This window comes from Melanaphis sacchari, unplaced genomic scaffold (assembly GCF_002803265.2).
Source record: "Melanaphis sacchari strain LSU unplaced genomic scaffold, SCAv2.0 Contig61_pilon_pilon, whole genome shotgun sequence".
Taxonomy (NCBI): Eukaryota; Metazoa; Arthropoda; class Insecta; order Hemiptera; family Aphididae; genus Melanaphis; species Melanaphis sacchari.
The window spans coordinates 477,348-492,700 of record NW_020271437.1 but is presented as its reverse complement, the minus strand read 5'-3'; the positions used below and the strand labels follow the sequence as shown (position 1 = coordinate 492,700).

The window sequence follows — 15,353 nt, the reverse complement described above, 5'->3', positions numbered from 1 at the left end:
AAATTGCAATTTGCAATCGTAAAATTTAATGCAATTTCGAACAATTACATAATAGTTTTATCACAAAGAAACTGTTTTATGAAGAAATATGCATATAGGGGTTCTGAAATCATTAATCGCCAATGGTATATAATATTATATTTTATTATATGCGCCCCTCTTGGAAAATTTCTGGATCCACCCCTGATCCACATGCATGTATTACAATGGCGTTCCTTTATAGGGGAATAAAGGCATTTCTCCCCTCTAGGAGAGTGATTTCCTCATTAAACATTGTGTTGCTAAAAATTACTCTTGGTTTTTTTTTTTATAAATTTTAAGTAAGACAGGTATTTAATATTTCGTGCTCACTTCTAAAAATGTTTCCATAATATGCCATTATATAAATATTATGGGTGAGGAGGGGGGTTGCATCCTTAGTAAATATCACAGTCTAAACATTATATATTATTTATATAATAAATTATTATATTTAATCAATGGTACCTATTTTAACGGTATTTACAAAAAAGTGAAAATGTAAAAGTTAATAAATTAATGGTAATATTTTTGCTCAGGTAGTATTAGTCAATTGTCGATAGAATGATCTGAAGGTATGTAGTACACTATGTACTATTATTTTTTTTTTTGTAGTACCTATGTTGTACAGATGCATAGGTGTTGTATATGCATTGTCATTGTATGTATAGTAGAGTAAACACTAAACATCACAACCTAATTTAATACCAGTAGGTAACAAAAAAATGAATCCTATTTAAATATTAGACATTATTATCAAAACTGCAGGAATACACGTTTAAAAAATACAAAAACAACTAAGTAAAAATTAATAATTAATATTTTTTAGCAGTATTTATAATAATTTATGTAGAATAAACATTCTGCGGATAATTTAATGATTTTATAGTACCTATCTATGAATTTAATATGTTTATCGTATTTAAACGTTATAATTATTATTTTGAAATAAAAGGAAAAATAATATAACTACCTAGGTACTTAAATAATAATTTTCGGAAGATAAAAAGTAAATGAAAAAAAAAGTCATTTTTTTAGGTACCTATAACGTTCATTAATCATGTCTCTGGATTAGGTATATAGATAGTTATTTTTAAATAATAATAATTTTGATCCAGTTAACAAGTTGTAAAATCTTTATTACTTACTTCTAATTCAAAAATTTAGGCTCTAGTTTTAACAATTAAATATACATTTCAATAATTTCATATTGTCTTATAATACTATACATTTTAGAATAGTTATATAATATTTACACCACAGAATAATATATTATCTATTCATTATTGTAACCACTTATATGCTATTTTTCATATTTTCGTCTCTATTTGTACCAATATACATGACTATGTTGTACTGTAGTCTGTATTCATCATTTTTCGAGGAGTTTTTGATTCTTTGTCATTTTTAACGGTTTTATATAGTTGGTGAAAGCAATTTGAGGGTCGATGTAGTATTATAAACACTTTCTACTTTATGACTTAGAAAAAACACTAAACAATAGGTCCTACATTCATGAAAAATGAGAATGATACTAATAATAAATCGAAAGAAATCTATAAGATATATTTAGTAAATGAAAAATTTGAAAATTTGTTATGTAAATATCAATTATGAACTAAGAAATGAGAAGAAATGAATCATGAATTAAATAAGTTAAATGCAATTAAAACACTTGAAAAGTGTGATAATGATAAAATTATTTTTTCTCTTTCTTAAAATTTTGGCCACTCTTCCTGTGTCATATACGAATGTAAAACGTTCCTTTTCAACAACACTTAAAGACGTATTTATAAAACACCATTTGTTAAAAACGAATAACGATTAAATTGACTTGTACATAAAACTTTTAAAAATAATTGAAATAATATTAAAACCATTTTAAATGTGTCTATATTATTTATGTTTGTTTTTTTTCACATCGACCTATTACTAACAATTAAAAGTCGAAACCCCAACTATTAATAATCTATACAAACGGCCCTGACCAGTAGTTTCAACCCACTGTTTCGCAAACATTTTCTCAGTATGTCCGGGCAGTTTATTTAATTTGGTGTAAATAATTAAATAGTAATAAATAATTATAAAAGATCTTTGCTGAAGACAAAAATTGTTCAAGGCTGAAACATATCGTTCCGTAAACATTTTGAGAAGAATGTGTCGTGTTTTAGAAATACGTTGAAAACCACTGCTATTGCTATAGTTTAAGACACTCAGACTGAGTTTTCAAGAGCTTTTCTAAATTAAAAAACTAATACCAGAGATACCTATACCAGAGTCAGAGTAGGTCATCATTAGAATAAATTGATTAAATCCTATATGAATAAAACAAAATTAGCTTACTCCTTAAAAGTTAGAAGATTTTTACCACTATAAATATATTTAATTCTAGCTATTTAAGTGTAATCCCGTCGAAGCGAGATTCACTATTAAATATTAATCTTGTAGTAATCGTTGATAATAATACATGTCCGCATACATTAATTGGTGATTGGTATTATAGGTATAATTTATAGTATTGTATACGTTCTAGAGTAGACCATCTATTAGATGTATATAATATTGTAGTAATACTAGTAAGTAGTAACAATGTAATATAATCTAACATTCTAACTTAATTCGTATTCTGTGGTTAATTGCAGCGTAATCAGCGTATAATAAAAATAACAACTCGTCAACGTCCTCCAAATACTAATTATTATTGTGAGTTGTGACGTATATTATTTTTATAGAATAATTTATGAATTAGATACCTACTATAATTTATAATTTTTTTATGACACAGACACCGTGGACTGTTGCCAAATAGGCAATAACTGCATGTACGTACTTTATAAAACAAATATAATTTTCAATAATACGCTTTGTATAATTTATTAAGTTGAACATAGATAATAGATTTGTGAACAGAACAAGCGACAATCTTTTTAGAAAATTCAAGAGCTTGGATCGGTTTAATAATAGATAAGTAGATACCAAATATTATAATTTACGGTATATCATAGGTATATTTTATAGTTGAATCAAGATTTAAGATAATTATAGTACATTATATAATATAACAATATACTATGTATTATATTTAAATAGTTAGAAACTTAGATTATGGTTCTATTGACTATTACTGTAATAGCAGGTACTTATATTGCCTGTCGTTTTAAAAACGTGTCATAAAATTCATGAATTAACGCAATGTTCACACTTAGACTGGAGTGACTGGAGATTGGACCCTTAATAGTTAATTGGCCAAAGAAAATTATCACTTACAATTATTATGTTGTTGAATAGCAAATCGTAATCACAAAAAGGTAATAGGAAATTGTGTATTCATATTATCAAAACGAAACAGCTGTAAACACGATTTTGATACTCTCCTCTCTTCTCAATGGCGAGAATTGCCGGCCGGGAGGTTTTCTGCTGATAAGTGATAACGTATCTATGGTTTATTGAACAATGCTCCTTTAAATATTGTAGTATTTTTATTATTTTACTTCCGTGACGGTCACAGTAGTCGTAACTCGTAACACTCGTAACTTGTAGTTACCCATAGCACGATTAATAGTCAGTAGTAGTAGACATATAGATAGGTGCACCCTACTGTTGTACCACCTACTTATCGATAATAATACTATAATTACAATAATATTTACCATTTGGTTTGAGACGAACAGATAACGTAAATAATAAATACTACTGCGCAAACATAATACCTAATCACGTTCCGATTCTATCGTTTTTACCCTCGTTGACGACTAGAAATTTACGTTATCGAGCAATGAATGACGCCGCCGGTGGTCGACAGTCAAAGCTCGAAGATCTGGATATCACCAAAGAGGAATTGGACAATATCGGCGAAGCGTTGAAGAATGAACAGTTCCGGAAACTGTTGTGCGAGTATGTGGATGAAATCAACGACCCGGAGAATCGAGCGCAGTACGAACGAGAGATTGAACAGTATGAACTGGAACGTGGAACTAGTGTGACGTTCGTGCGTCCTCGACCCGGATACGTGTTGAAGACGAGCGTCAACGGCGTGCGAAAGGTGTTCGTAAATGTGTGCTGTTGCGATGTGCTGCAGAAACCGACCAGCCGCTCTGGCAGCGGCGGTGATCACTGGTCCCTGCCACACTGCCTGTCACCAGTGCGCCAAGATTACGACAAGGCCCATAAACCGTGCGATGTGTACGATGTGGTATTTCATCCGGACGCTCTTGAATTGACCAAGCATGGCAAGAGTCTTAAAGACATGGTTGAAGATACGGCACTCAGTATGATCGAGAAGAACAACAATGTGATTTTGGACAAGGCTAATATCAAGTATCCAAAAATTGCATTCAAAGGTATTGCTCGGTCATTGGTTATACGTAAACCTATCAAGGATTTCCAGCCATCTCCCGAATTCCAAAATTCAGAATTACCCGGGTGTCCTTATAAGCCACCAGTCGATCGACCGGTTCAACATCATGATCTGGGTTCGTTAAAACAAAAATCACTATTTACTGTTCCTAAGTATATAATAAAATATCGAAACGATATAGACATCCAAGAACATGGATATAATATGCATTGTAAAATGAATGCAGTCATACCAAAAGAGTTAATTATTGAAATTAATTTGCCGCTTTTGGATTCTTCGGCTAATGTAGAACTTGATGTCCTCCCTAAGACTTTGAAATTAGTTTGTCATAAGCCTTCAAAATATAAACTTGACATAAATTTGCCTTATAGTGTACTGGAAGAAGAAGGTAATGCTACATTCGATCAAAGCACTAAAAAGCTTATTATACGCCTTCCGGTATTGCGGACAGAGCCATCACTCGAGTATGTAAAGCATCTTGTTAGTGAGATTGAAATGTCCAAAGATGAAAATGATCATGACTTAGATGTTGCAAATGGTCATTTAAACAAGATTGTAATTGATAACGAAATTAACATTAATGACCAAGATTGTAATACTAAGAATGTTAATAAGGTTATAGTCACTAATGGTAATGAAAATGTAAACACAAATGATCTTAAGGATAACACTTTGTATAATAATTGTAATAATAATAGTATCGTTGAAAATGATGTACATTATATCCTGCCAGAACACGAATTTATTTTTGAAAATAAATGTTTTCTTACGCTCAATGTAAAAAATGTTGATCCAACATCAATTGATGTGATAGTTATTAAGGACAAAAATTTGATCTCCGGTAAATTTCATTCCATTGGTTCAGGATTTTTTCCTATATGGTATGCTTTTTGCTTAAAAATTCCATCCGAATCGAGCTTATTAAAGTCTGACATAAATGTATTACCTTCTGATAATAATATTATAATACATTTTTCTACACGTTTTAAACCTGAAAATAATCAATATTGGTATGGCCTTAACCAAGATAACTTAATAATTCAGTGTATTAAAATGGAAACACTCAAGGAAAACTCAAAACCTTTAACCAATGGTGTTATGTTTCCTCTCAATGACAGTGATGATGACAATGACGATGATGACGATGATGTACTTGACAATAGTAAAGAAGATGAATCAAATACTCAAAAACAACAAGGAATCAAGAAAAATAATGACAACTATCAGTGCAAAGATAAAAATGGTAAGACAACCAAAGAAAAAAAGAAAAAAAAGAAAGGAAAGAAGATTCAAAAATCAAATGCCATACCAATAGCTGTTGCCAACAGTTTACCCGAATCTAGAAAAACAATAGATTTTGTGCCCGGCTCGTTGCCAATTGAATTTAATAACATCAGACCAAAAATTGTAAGGGATTATTCTATAATTAAATAATATTTATTTATTTCTTAATTTTATCATTTTTTAAATTAATATGATTTTTTTTTTTTTGCAATAGCGTGGAATATTAAAAAAACGAGCTTTGTCTGAATGTAGTAACGTAGATGACGTAAGTTTATCTCCTCAAATGTGTAGTTCATCTGTGGATAATGTAGACACTGAAAGTTCAGATGTGCTGGGGTCAAGTTTAAATGATTTTAATTCAAAAAAAACAGTTCGTTTTAATGATCATGTCATTGAAAAAAAAATTAAGTATGCAATTTAAAAATTTATTTAATATTTAAATAATAGTATTTTTTTCAACATAATTTTAAATTTTCAGCTTTAATATAAGTATAGCAGCACAAGCAAAAAAACACAGACAACGTCAGCAGCGTAAGCGTAATATACGAGAATATAATACTCCCAGTGAAAGTGAAGCATCTGAAGCTGAAGACAGAGCTTATGGGCCATTAAATGTGGTTTCAGAAAGTGAAGAGACCAGTGTATCAGAAAGTAGTGCTGGCGAAATGTCTGATGACAATAGTAATGGACCAAAAATAACTTTATCGTCAAAAGTCACTGTTGTTGCTGACTCTAAGAAAGATCATAAACGACGCAAGAGTAAATCAGCCAGGAAAAACGCTTCACTTGCAAAACAGGCATCGACCAACAATTTGATATTTCCTATTGAATATTGAACAATATTAAACATCAGACCTCTTTTATATCACTTAATACAATCATTGAATTATACTATGTAAAACATTTATAAATTAAATTACTTTATAGCTAATGTTTATTAGATGTTTTTTTTAGGTGCATAGTTTTTTATTTTTATTATTTGAAACATATATTACACAGTTTTTATTTATAAATTATTATTGTCTTGTTTGTTTTTTCACCTATATTGGTTGATTATGTATTTTTTAAACTGTTGCAGTCTTTTTATATTGAAATATATGTATCTATGTTGAAACCAAAGTGTTTATTGAATTTTATTTATTTTTCGGGATAGCAATAGGATATACTGGCATAAAGCTAAACAATTATTTTTAATAAAATATAATAATTTTAATGGTAAAAATAAAAAATGATAAATAATAGTTTATCAATCATTAGGGTCATTAAAAAATTACCTCTAGTTGTAATGTAAATTAGATAGGCTATTTATTAAAATGTTCTATACATTAAATTGAAAATATGAGCTTTCTTATAAATTGCTTATCAATAAATTAATATTGTTAATAATATCTATATTATAATAGTTATGGTGGTACTGCACAAGCTTAACAATAAAATATCAAGAACATAATTTCATGTAACTAAGTCAATTATTGTATCACAAATAAACCAACTTTTCAAAATATTGAACATGATATTTGTCCCAAACAGAATACCAATAACATAGCATTTATGTGAAATGTATAATAAATAATGCTTGGTTAATTTTCTAAACAAAAAATAATAATATAAAATTTAAAAATAGTTAACACATTTTGATTTATTAGTTTAAAGATAAATAAGACAATTAATAATTATTCATAGAAAATTATCTACATGTATATAAAAGTGTTAAAATGATTCAATATACAATCAATGTTGAATGTGATGAATTATGTTTGAAAAGAATATTTTGCATAGTGGTGATCTCATGCAAGAAATTGATTTTCTTATATAAATTGCATGAACATAATATATCAAATTCAAATAAAATACTCTAACTTTTTTTTAATAAATTTAACTTTAATAGTTCATTCTATTTTGGTATTAATATTTTGTATACAAAATAACAAACATTAACACTGAATAAACTTACATTATTATTGTTTATATAAAAATAAATTTTATAGAACATGTCATGTAATGTTTTTTGTGATGTTTAAAATGTACAACATTGTTTGATTCACATCTATTAAACTTATGTTGTTATAACAATTAAATAAATATAATATATCAAAATTTTGAAATACATTTTAAAACAATTGTATGATCTCAGTTTATGGCCAATGAACACTGCACATATTGTGCTTAAATATATCAAAAAGTAAAATAATACATAAAACTAAATAAAATGTATATCCATGACAAATTATACAAAACAAATATATTATATATTGTAAGTCTACAACAACATTCTACATCACAATTAATAATTTACAAATTATAAATATTTTTTAAAAGAGTAAATTAAACAAAGTATGTAAATAACAAAGGTAAATTAATAAAAATATATTAAACAGTGATAAAGTCATACAGTAATCACCAGTCTTATTAATTATTCCATTAGTTTGTGATTTAAAAACTTAAATTAATCAATTAACTTTATTTTTAATTTAACATAATAATTATTAAATATCACTTTTAAGTTTTGTCTTTGGCAAAGTTAATTTAGGTAACAATATAAATAGTATACTAATCATTGGTAAGAATATAAATGTGTATTGTTCAAATAAAAGTAAATTAATGCATTAGCATAATATGATGATTGATGAGTGATGACATATTTAACAGAAAAACAAGCATAAAAAGCCATCAATGAATTTTTAACTTTTTTTTCAACACTAAATATGTTAACACCTTCAATAAAATGTACATGGCGGTAACAGCGAAAAAATTTAACCAATACTTGTTAACTGGCATATCTAAATCTTTTAAAATATTTGAAGGCGAAGTGCTGTAACAATAAATCTGAAATTTTTAGAGTTTAAATATCATATGATAGAACTTTAAAAGTTCAAACATGGCAGTAATAACATACCTTGGGGCAATATAATTTGGGTCGATCCATACCATAAATACAATGCACTATTCCTTCCATGGCATGTTTCATAAAAGAAATGTCAAACAACCATCGAAACATCTTTGGCGTGTCAGAAATTTTAATAAAAATTCCACCAAACATCATCCATGGCATAAGTAGGAAGCTGGTTAAAATTGTACTAAACTATAAACATAACACGAAAAAAGAAAAAAATGATAAATATTAAATAATAGTTAAAGCCATATACATATTATTGTATTTAAGAATACTCACTCTTAAATCGTTAAACAATGTTCCCATTAACATGCCTATAGTCTGTGATAATAGTCCCACCATTAACATCATGAGCATATACAAGCCAAATCTTGGCCATTCAAGTGGTTGTCCAGTAAAATAGTATAAAACCACACAATACAAGAATGTACACAGAACCTGAAAGGTAAAAATAATTTGTTATTACTTTATAAGTATAAAAAAAATAACATCAGAGGTATTTTATGACAGTCTACATGAATTAATGTCAACAGTTATGTTTAGAAAATAAATTATAAGTCTTAGACATGATAATAGTTAACATATGTATACTATACTAAACATAATTCAGTAAGTAAACATATTAAATTTAATTATGTTTTAAAATAGTTCCAAATATATATATATATCATTTATCCGAAGTATTAGAGTTGGTTTAATGTGTTTTTTTTTTTTTAAGCACAATATCTAAACACTATCCTAAAAATTATTATAAAAATGTTTTCAATACTTCATTTTTAAATAAATACTTAATTTAAATAGAATTTCTCAAATTATTACCTGAATTGGTAGGTCTACTATAGTGAAACTTAGATAATATGATAACAAGGAATACCACTGGTTGAAATGCTCTTTTGAAAGTATTTGAAATTCTGAGGGAACTATAACATAAATATATTATACATTATGATTTATAATGTAGGTACTCACAAATTTAATTTATCATATACAATATAAATGTTATTAATTTATAACTATTCAAGACTTACAGTTGATTATCATTGAAGAACTAGCAGTATACATAATAAACAGTAAACTGAAGAACAACAACATAAGATTGTCATGAATAAATGATGCGTTAATACCGACACCAAAATATACCCAACCATACACAGCGCTAACAATAATATGAACCAGCAATCTTGTAGTAATGAACTGTAAATATAATTAAATACTATGATGTACACTTATTATATAGATAGAAAAAATAAATCTAAATTTATATTATAAATACTTTTTCTCTCAATGTCTTAACTGTACACCTATGCAATAAAATAACAAGTTGAATCAAATGGTTGTAAATATATTCTATAAATTGTCTATCTTGACATTCATCATTGATGTTAACAACTTTCAACTGATTTTCTGAAATTAGATAAATCAGTGTTATATTATGGAATAGAAAACTATCAAAAATCTAACAGGAAATTTCACATCAAGAATTGAACTTGCTCGCCAAAAAAGCATACCATAAAATTATTTGTTTATTTTATGTCTACACTATCATATTACTTAATAATTACTTGGTTTGTGTACTGTTTAGTGCCTATACAACATGTCAACATTAACAACTTAAATAAAAATACTTTATTTTTGACTAACTTTTAACTAAATTTTCTTGACTAGTATTCTTTAACCATTCTGAAGACTTTCCATTTTTAATATATTCTACTAATTGTTTAGCTTGATCTCCACACTCTTCAAGACTTACTTCAATAACTATAAAAAACCATAAATTAATTCATAGTGTCTATAAAAATTTCAAAATAAAAACTCAATAAATAGTAGTTAAATACTAACTAAAGTCTGCAGTATTGTGATACAATGGACATCGTACACCTTGTGCGGCCAAATAATCCAAAAGATTTGATGTCAAACCATGATAAATACATTGACCAGATGGAGTAAGAACATAAAGTATGTCAAATATCTTTAATTGTGAAGCAGAAGCTTGATGTATTGTAGAAATTATATTACGGCCAGAATTGGCCAACTCTCTTAATATTTCTAATACTTGATTTGCTGACAAACTATCTAATCCGCTAAATTTAAATATAACAAATATAATCAATTTAATCATTGAAATATTATTATATTAAAATATGAAGTTATCAATTAATATTTATAGAAGTAAATAAATTAAAAACTATAAAACTGTATATTTTATTTTGAATTTAATAAACAAAAATATAATCAACAGTTAATAATATAATCTTTTTGGTCACCTAGTTGGTTCATCAAAAAACATGATGCTTGGATTATGGATCAGTTCTAATGCAATGGATAATTTTCTACGTTCACCACCAGATAAATTCATTGTAGCAGTATTTTGAATTTTAAGAAGATTCAAATTTTCTAAAATTAAATCTATCTGAAATAATACATATAACATATGTGCTTGTTAATAGATTATGGGAATAGTTGAAAGTAAATTTTTACCATTTTAAGTTTGCTAGTGTTTAATGATAAAGTTAAATTTTTTAATTTTGATGCAAATTCTATAGCCTCTCTGACTGTTAATTGCATATGAAGTTGATCTTCTTGCATAATGTAACATGATTGCTTTTGAAATGATTCCAATTCTCGAGGTTTATCATTGATCAATATTGTTCCACTATATCCACTAGTCCTATAATTATTAATATTTTATTAGGATAATTTTTACACTATCATAAGTTAAGGTTATATAAGTTTTACAAATACTACTAAATATTTACAATAAAATAATATTTTATTTGTAATCATTACAAACAAATTTCTGAACAAAATTATATTAATTTTTAATATTTTTTTAGTTTAAAAATCTATGGTTTAAATGAATAATATAAAGTTGTATAATAACATTTAAAAACATTAATATCTAATATATTATAAGATTTTTCTATTCAAAAGTAAAAAAAAAAAAATATTATCTTTTAAAGTAATTTACTTACTTATAACCAGATAATGCATTTAATAATGATGATTTTCCAGATCCCGAACATCCTATAATTGCACATAGTTGACCCCGATAAAATGCTCCACTTACACCTTTCAAAATAGTTTTCTTTTCTATAAGTTAAATATTATTTAATATATTATTCTTACTATGTTCATGTTTGCGTAATGATTAAAAATTAAAAAATATACCTATTTCAAATGTATCTGTCCAAATGTTTACTTGGTATGTTAAATCAGTAAAGTTTAAATCTAGTCCTTTGTTTAACAACATTAAATTAAAGTCCATGTTAATTTATCACCAAAATTATATTAAACATAGGTAATAACTTTAATAAAGAAGTTTTCTAGTATATTATCTGTCAACAATAATCATCATTATGCATTTCAAAGGTCAGTTTAATAAATAAAAAAGTAAGATTAGAAAAAAGATTATTTAGTTATTATACCTATATTATACTCTATAATTGTAGGTACTGTTAGTAAATCTACATAACTATAAATCAATGTCAAATATTTAAATATTACCAGTTAAAATGTATTATACATAGAATTTGTAAATGATTAAATTATTTAAAGACTGTAAAATAATCATTGATAGATTTATAAATGTATAAGTTTTTTTTTTTCTTGCCTCAATAAAATTACTCTTGTTTAACTATCTGTTGTTCAACACTATAAATTCAAAATTTTAAATTAGTGTGCAAACGTTAGTATTAGGTAATAGTAAAAATATAAGACGTTTACCTGCATTTTATGTAGTGTGTGTACGTCATATTTTCATTCCTTTGGTCTATGACAATTAAATTAAATTAGTTTTATAAATTCTGAAAGTTTATTTAGTTTATTTATGTAGGTAACAATGATTTAAAGTTTAAACAGACGTTTTATTGATCGCGGCAACATACTGATGTTGTTGAGTACACATTTTGATCTCCAATAAACATTCATCAATCAATGTCAATAAACTATGAACATTTTAAAAATCTAACAATAACTATCCTTAACTTAAAATTTAGGTGATAAAACAAAAGTATGAAGACTGACACTTAAACAACTACATTTTAAGATCGTTGAACCGAGAATATTTATCTCAATAATTCTGTGTAGTAACATGGTACATTCTATTCAAGACTGGGCTTAAGTATTAAGTAGGTATATAAAATTTATAACAATAATATTACAATGTACTTAATTAACGTCAAATGTACATTATTATTTATTATCTGTAAACTTCAAGTATACAGTAAAATGAATACTCATACTTAACTGAGTAGTGAGTAGTGAATAGTGAATACTGAATACCTACCTATAGATAATATTATCTAAAACGACTAAAACCGTGTTAAAGACAAAAGTATTTTCGTTAGATAAGAAATTTGAAATGCATTTACAGTAGATAAATATAATTACAACAGACTCAACAGAGCACTGTGGACTATGGTGTCGCGTTCTAGCAGTAAAATATATAACTATTAACTTCAAATCAGTTTTTTTACCTGTTACCTCAGTTACCTGTATATTTTTAGATTTTTCGGTTCTTTAATTTGAATGATGTTTTAGCCTTTAGATTATTTTGTCAATCTAATTACACAGACATTTTTTATTATTAACTATCTAAATCGTAACGCAGATGACATTAAACATTGTTTATTTACTAATGACTGATGAGCATTCCTCACTGATGGTGTAGTAAATATATTTATAAATTATAATTATTATTAGTATAAATACAACTCACAACGTGTTACACAGTGACAATCTGAATAATGTGATGTAATATACATGAATGCTGACCGCGGATATAGATATAGTATCTATATCCGTGGTGCTGACTATGGAATAGTGAATTAGTGAGATATTCACATAAGTAGTTTTGCACATATTGACAAAGAATCGACTTAGAACATAAACTGTAATAGACAACAGTCAATAGGTAAAGACATAGAATTTTGGTAATACCTACATTTTATAATCATATAACTAAGTCTACACATAGAAATTATCTTGCAAAATTTGTATTTTACAAATTTTACGTTACCAATACCCTAAATTGATTTTTTTTTACTTTTGAGCTACCCATCACAACAAAATTTTATAAAAGAAGGAATAACTACAAAACTACATGTGCCTAACCCAATAAGATTATTTTATAAAATGTAAAAACTTAGAGGTGTTTCAATTTAATATAATCGTTTTTCTAAAGTTAGGTCATAATATATTGAATTACTAGTATGTCACTTTATTTTTATAATAGTTATTTTATCAACATTATATTTTATTTTATGTACATAGGTACTAGGCGTCTTGGCCTTAGCAACATAAGTAATCAATGTAAATAAATATTTGTCAATGCTATTAATAATTATATACATAATTATTAAAGCTGCAACTTAACCCATAATAATTATATGTATTTAATATGTTTATTAATTTCTAGTAAATTATATGCTATTATTTTTATGTATAAGTATACCAAAAATCAATGCTAATTTAAAAAATATAGTTTGATCATATGTTTATACTGCATACTGACATAGGTACTGTTCTAAGATTACTTAATTAAAATAAAATGATTTTATATTATTTTACAATGGATTGTGTACTAAAAATAAATTAATTTCATTGTGTACTAATTTATACATTTATTAATTTTTATATTTATATTATATAAGTTGAATGATCAATACAAATAAAAGTTAGAACAATAAACAAATGATATAACATTATACTAAAATATAATAAATTACATAAAAGTGCCTTAAATTTTAAATATTATTGCCATATAGTCTGGTAAATATGATATAATTCAAATAAAAACTATTAACTATTATACTTATTCATGGTTATGTTGGTATTTAGTTTTGTAAAAATTCTGATTCCCACCTATTAAGATAAGGTCAATCAGTTATTAGTTATTACATAGCAAAATACAGTCTATATTTTGTACAGTGAGAGAACACGTCATAGTCTGATAAAAATTGATTCTTTTATATATTCCCACATCGGTGTACTTCGTTCAGTTACGTATTACTAATTTAATTAAAGTATTTGGGAGGAGAAGAGGTCATCAAAAATGTAAGAGTATATTATTATTGTCTCCTGTTGAAAAACCACTGAGTATGAATCATTTTCTCAAGAAGAATCATAAATAATCTTACATTGTTAGTTATTATGGATTGTTTAATTATTATATAGACTAAAAGTTATAGTGTTTTTCCATAATTATTTTATGTTGTTTATTATACTTTTTATGAACTGGTAATATACAACAAAGTAAGAATTTATTTTAATGTTATTCAAGTCATTTAATAGTTTTTATTAATTTGTTTTAGTTTGATCAATTACTTGAGAAAGTGATTGTTATTTTATTTATCACAAAAATTTTCTTTAAATTTTGTTTTCTTGATTTTAAGAGCTGGTACTAGTGAATCATATATAGATAACACACTTAACAATACTTAGTCAAAATTATTAAACATTGTTTGGATTTGCTCAGTGTGACCACGTAAGTGAAATAAATTGAGTCACAGGTAACTACATGCGTAGATTTCGAGACGTGCAAGGAGAACACCCGTGACTCCCATGGTGTGCGAATAGTCTCTATCGCGTCTGGTATTAGGATAGTGCATGTGAGAGCGCCCGTGATCTTCATAGACGTAATAAGAGTGTTAAATAGTGACAACTATACTTTAGGCAACAAAGCACCTACTTTAATACAACATAAATACTAGTGATACGTTTATCAAGTACTAAATTTCACTCATATCAATTGTTTTAAGCATTACCTTTGGTGAACCATATGGACAAAACATCTAAATAAAC

At 26.5% G+C, this 15,353-nt stretch overlaps 3 protein-coding genes across 8 annotated transcripts in view; 1 reads left to right on the top strand and 2 right to left on the bottom strand.

Moving 5' to 3' along the window:
* The first annotated feature begins 3,205 nt into the window (after positions 1-3,205).
* Positions 3,206-6,613, top strand: LOC112600206 (protein kintoun). Its single transcript, XM_025347383.1, has 3 exons — positions 3,206-5,782; positions 5,874-6,067; positions 6,138-6,613. The coding sequence occupies exons 1-3, from the start codon at positions 3,794-3,796 to the stop codon at positions 6,493-6,495; spliced, it is 2,541 nt and encodes an 846-aa protein (XP_025203168.1). The 5' UTR covers positions 3,206-3,793; the 3' UTR covers positions 6,496-6,613.
* A 1,546-nt stretch (positions 6,614-8,159) lies between these two features.
* Positions 8,160-12,767, bottom strand: LOC112600205 (ATP-binding cassette sub-family G member 4-like). 5 transcript variants are annotated; one of them, XM_025347379.1, is made up of 15 exons: positions 12,413-12,767; positions 12,276-12,321; positions 12,057-12,203; positions 11,721-11,887; positions 11,525-11,642; positions 11,031-11,220; positions 10,817-10,962; positions 10,392-10,633; positions 10,194-10,310; positions 9,826-9,956; positions 9,581-9,746; positions 9,372-9,472; positions 8,832-8,990; positions 8,556-8,741; positions 8,330-8,485 (listed from the first exon to the last, which is right to left on the bottom strand). In XM_025347379.1, exons 4-15 carry the CDS (start codon positions 11,815-11,817, stop codon positions 8,330-8,332), a joined length of 1,809 nt encoding a protein of 602 aa, XP_025203164.1. In that variant the 5' UTR covers positions 11,818-11,887; positions 12,057-12,203; positions 12,276-12,321; positions 12,413-12,767. The 5 variants fall into 5 exon arrangements, with proteins under 5 accessions (XP_025203166.1, XP_025203167.1, XP_025203164.1 ...); XM_025347378.1 differs by having other exon boundaries at positions 12,276-12,496; positions 12,576-12,767; XM_025347382.1 differs by having other exon boundaries at positions 8,327-8,471; positions 12,276-12,767.
* A 2,499-nt stretch (positions 12,768-15,266) lies between these two features.
* LOC112600204 (ATP-binding cassette sub-family G member 1-like) overlaps positions 15,267-15,353 on the bottom strand; it is an 8,517-nt gene continuing 8,430 nt past the window's right edge. Inside the window, exon 12 of one of the 2 annotated variants that reach the window (XM_025347374.1) lies at positions 15,267-15,343. In XM_025347374.1, the coding sequence (XP_025203159.1) occupies positions 15,281-15,343 (63 nt within the window). In that variant the 3' untranslated portion in view covers positions 15,267-15,280. The remainder of the gene's footprint in view (positions 15,344-15,353) is intronic. The other variant, XM_025347376.1, reaches the window with a different exon arrangement.

Excerpts from the sequence above, each read along its gene's own strand:
- LOC112600206 (XM_025347383.1), top strand. The coding sequence starts at position 3,794 with ATGAATGACGCCGCCGGTGGTCGACAGTCAAAGCTCGAAGATCTGGAT. Across the intron at positions 5,783-5,873 it reads ATAACATCAGACCAAAAATT|CGTGGAATATTAAAAAAACG; the intron begins GTAAGGGATTAT and ends TTTTTGCAATAG. Across the intron at positions 6,068-6,137 it reads GTCATTGAAAAAAAAATTAA|CTTTAATATAAGTATAGCAG; the intron begins GTATGCAATTTA and ends TTAAATTTTCAG.
- LOC112600205 (XM_025347379.1), bottom strand. The coding sequence starts at position 11,817 with ATGGACTTTAATTTAATGTTGTTAAACAAAGGACTAGATTTAAACTTT. Across the intron at positions 8,742-8,831 it reads CATTGTTTAACGATTTAAGA|TTTAGTACAATTTTAACCAG; the intron begins GTGAGTATTCTT and ends TTATGTTTATAG. Across the intron at positions 8,486-8,555 it reads CCAAATTATATTGCCCCAAG|ATTTATTGTTACAGCACTTC; the intron begins GTATGTTATTAC and ends TAAAAATTTCAG.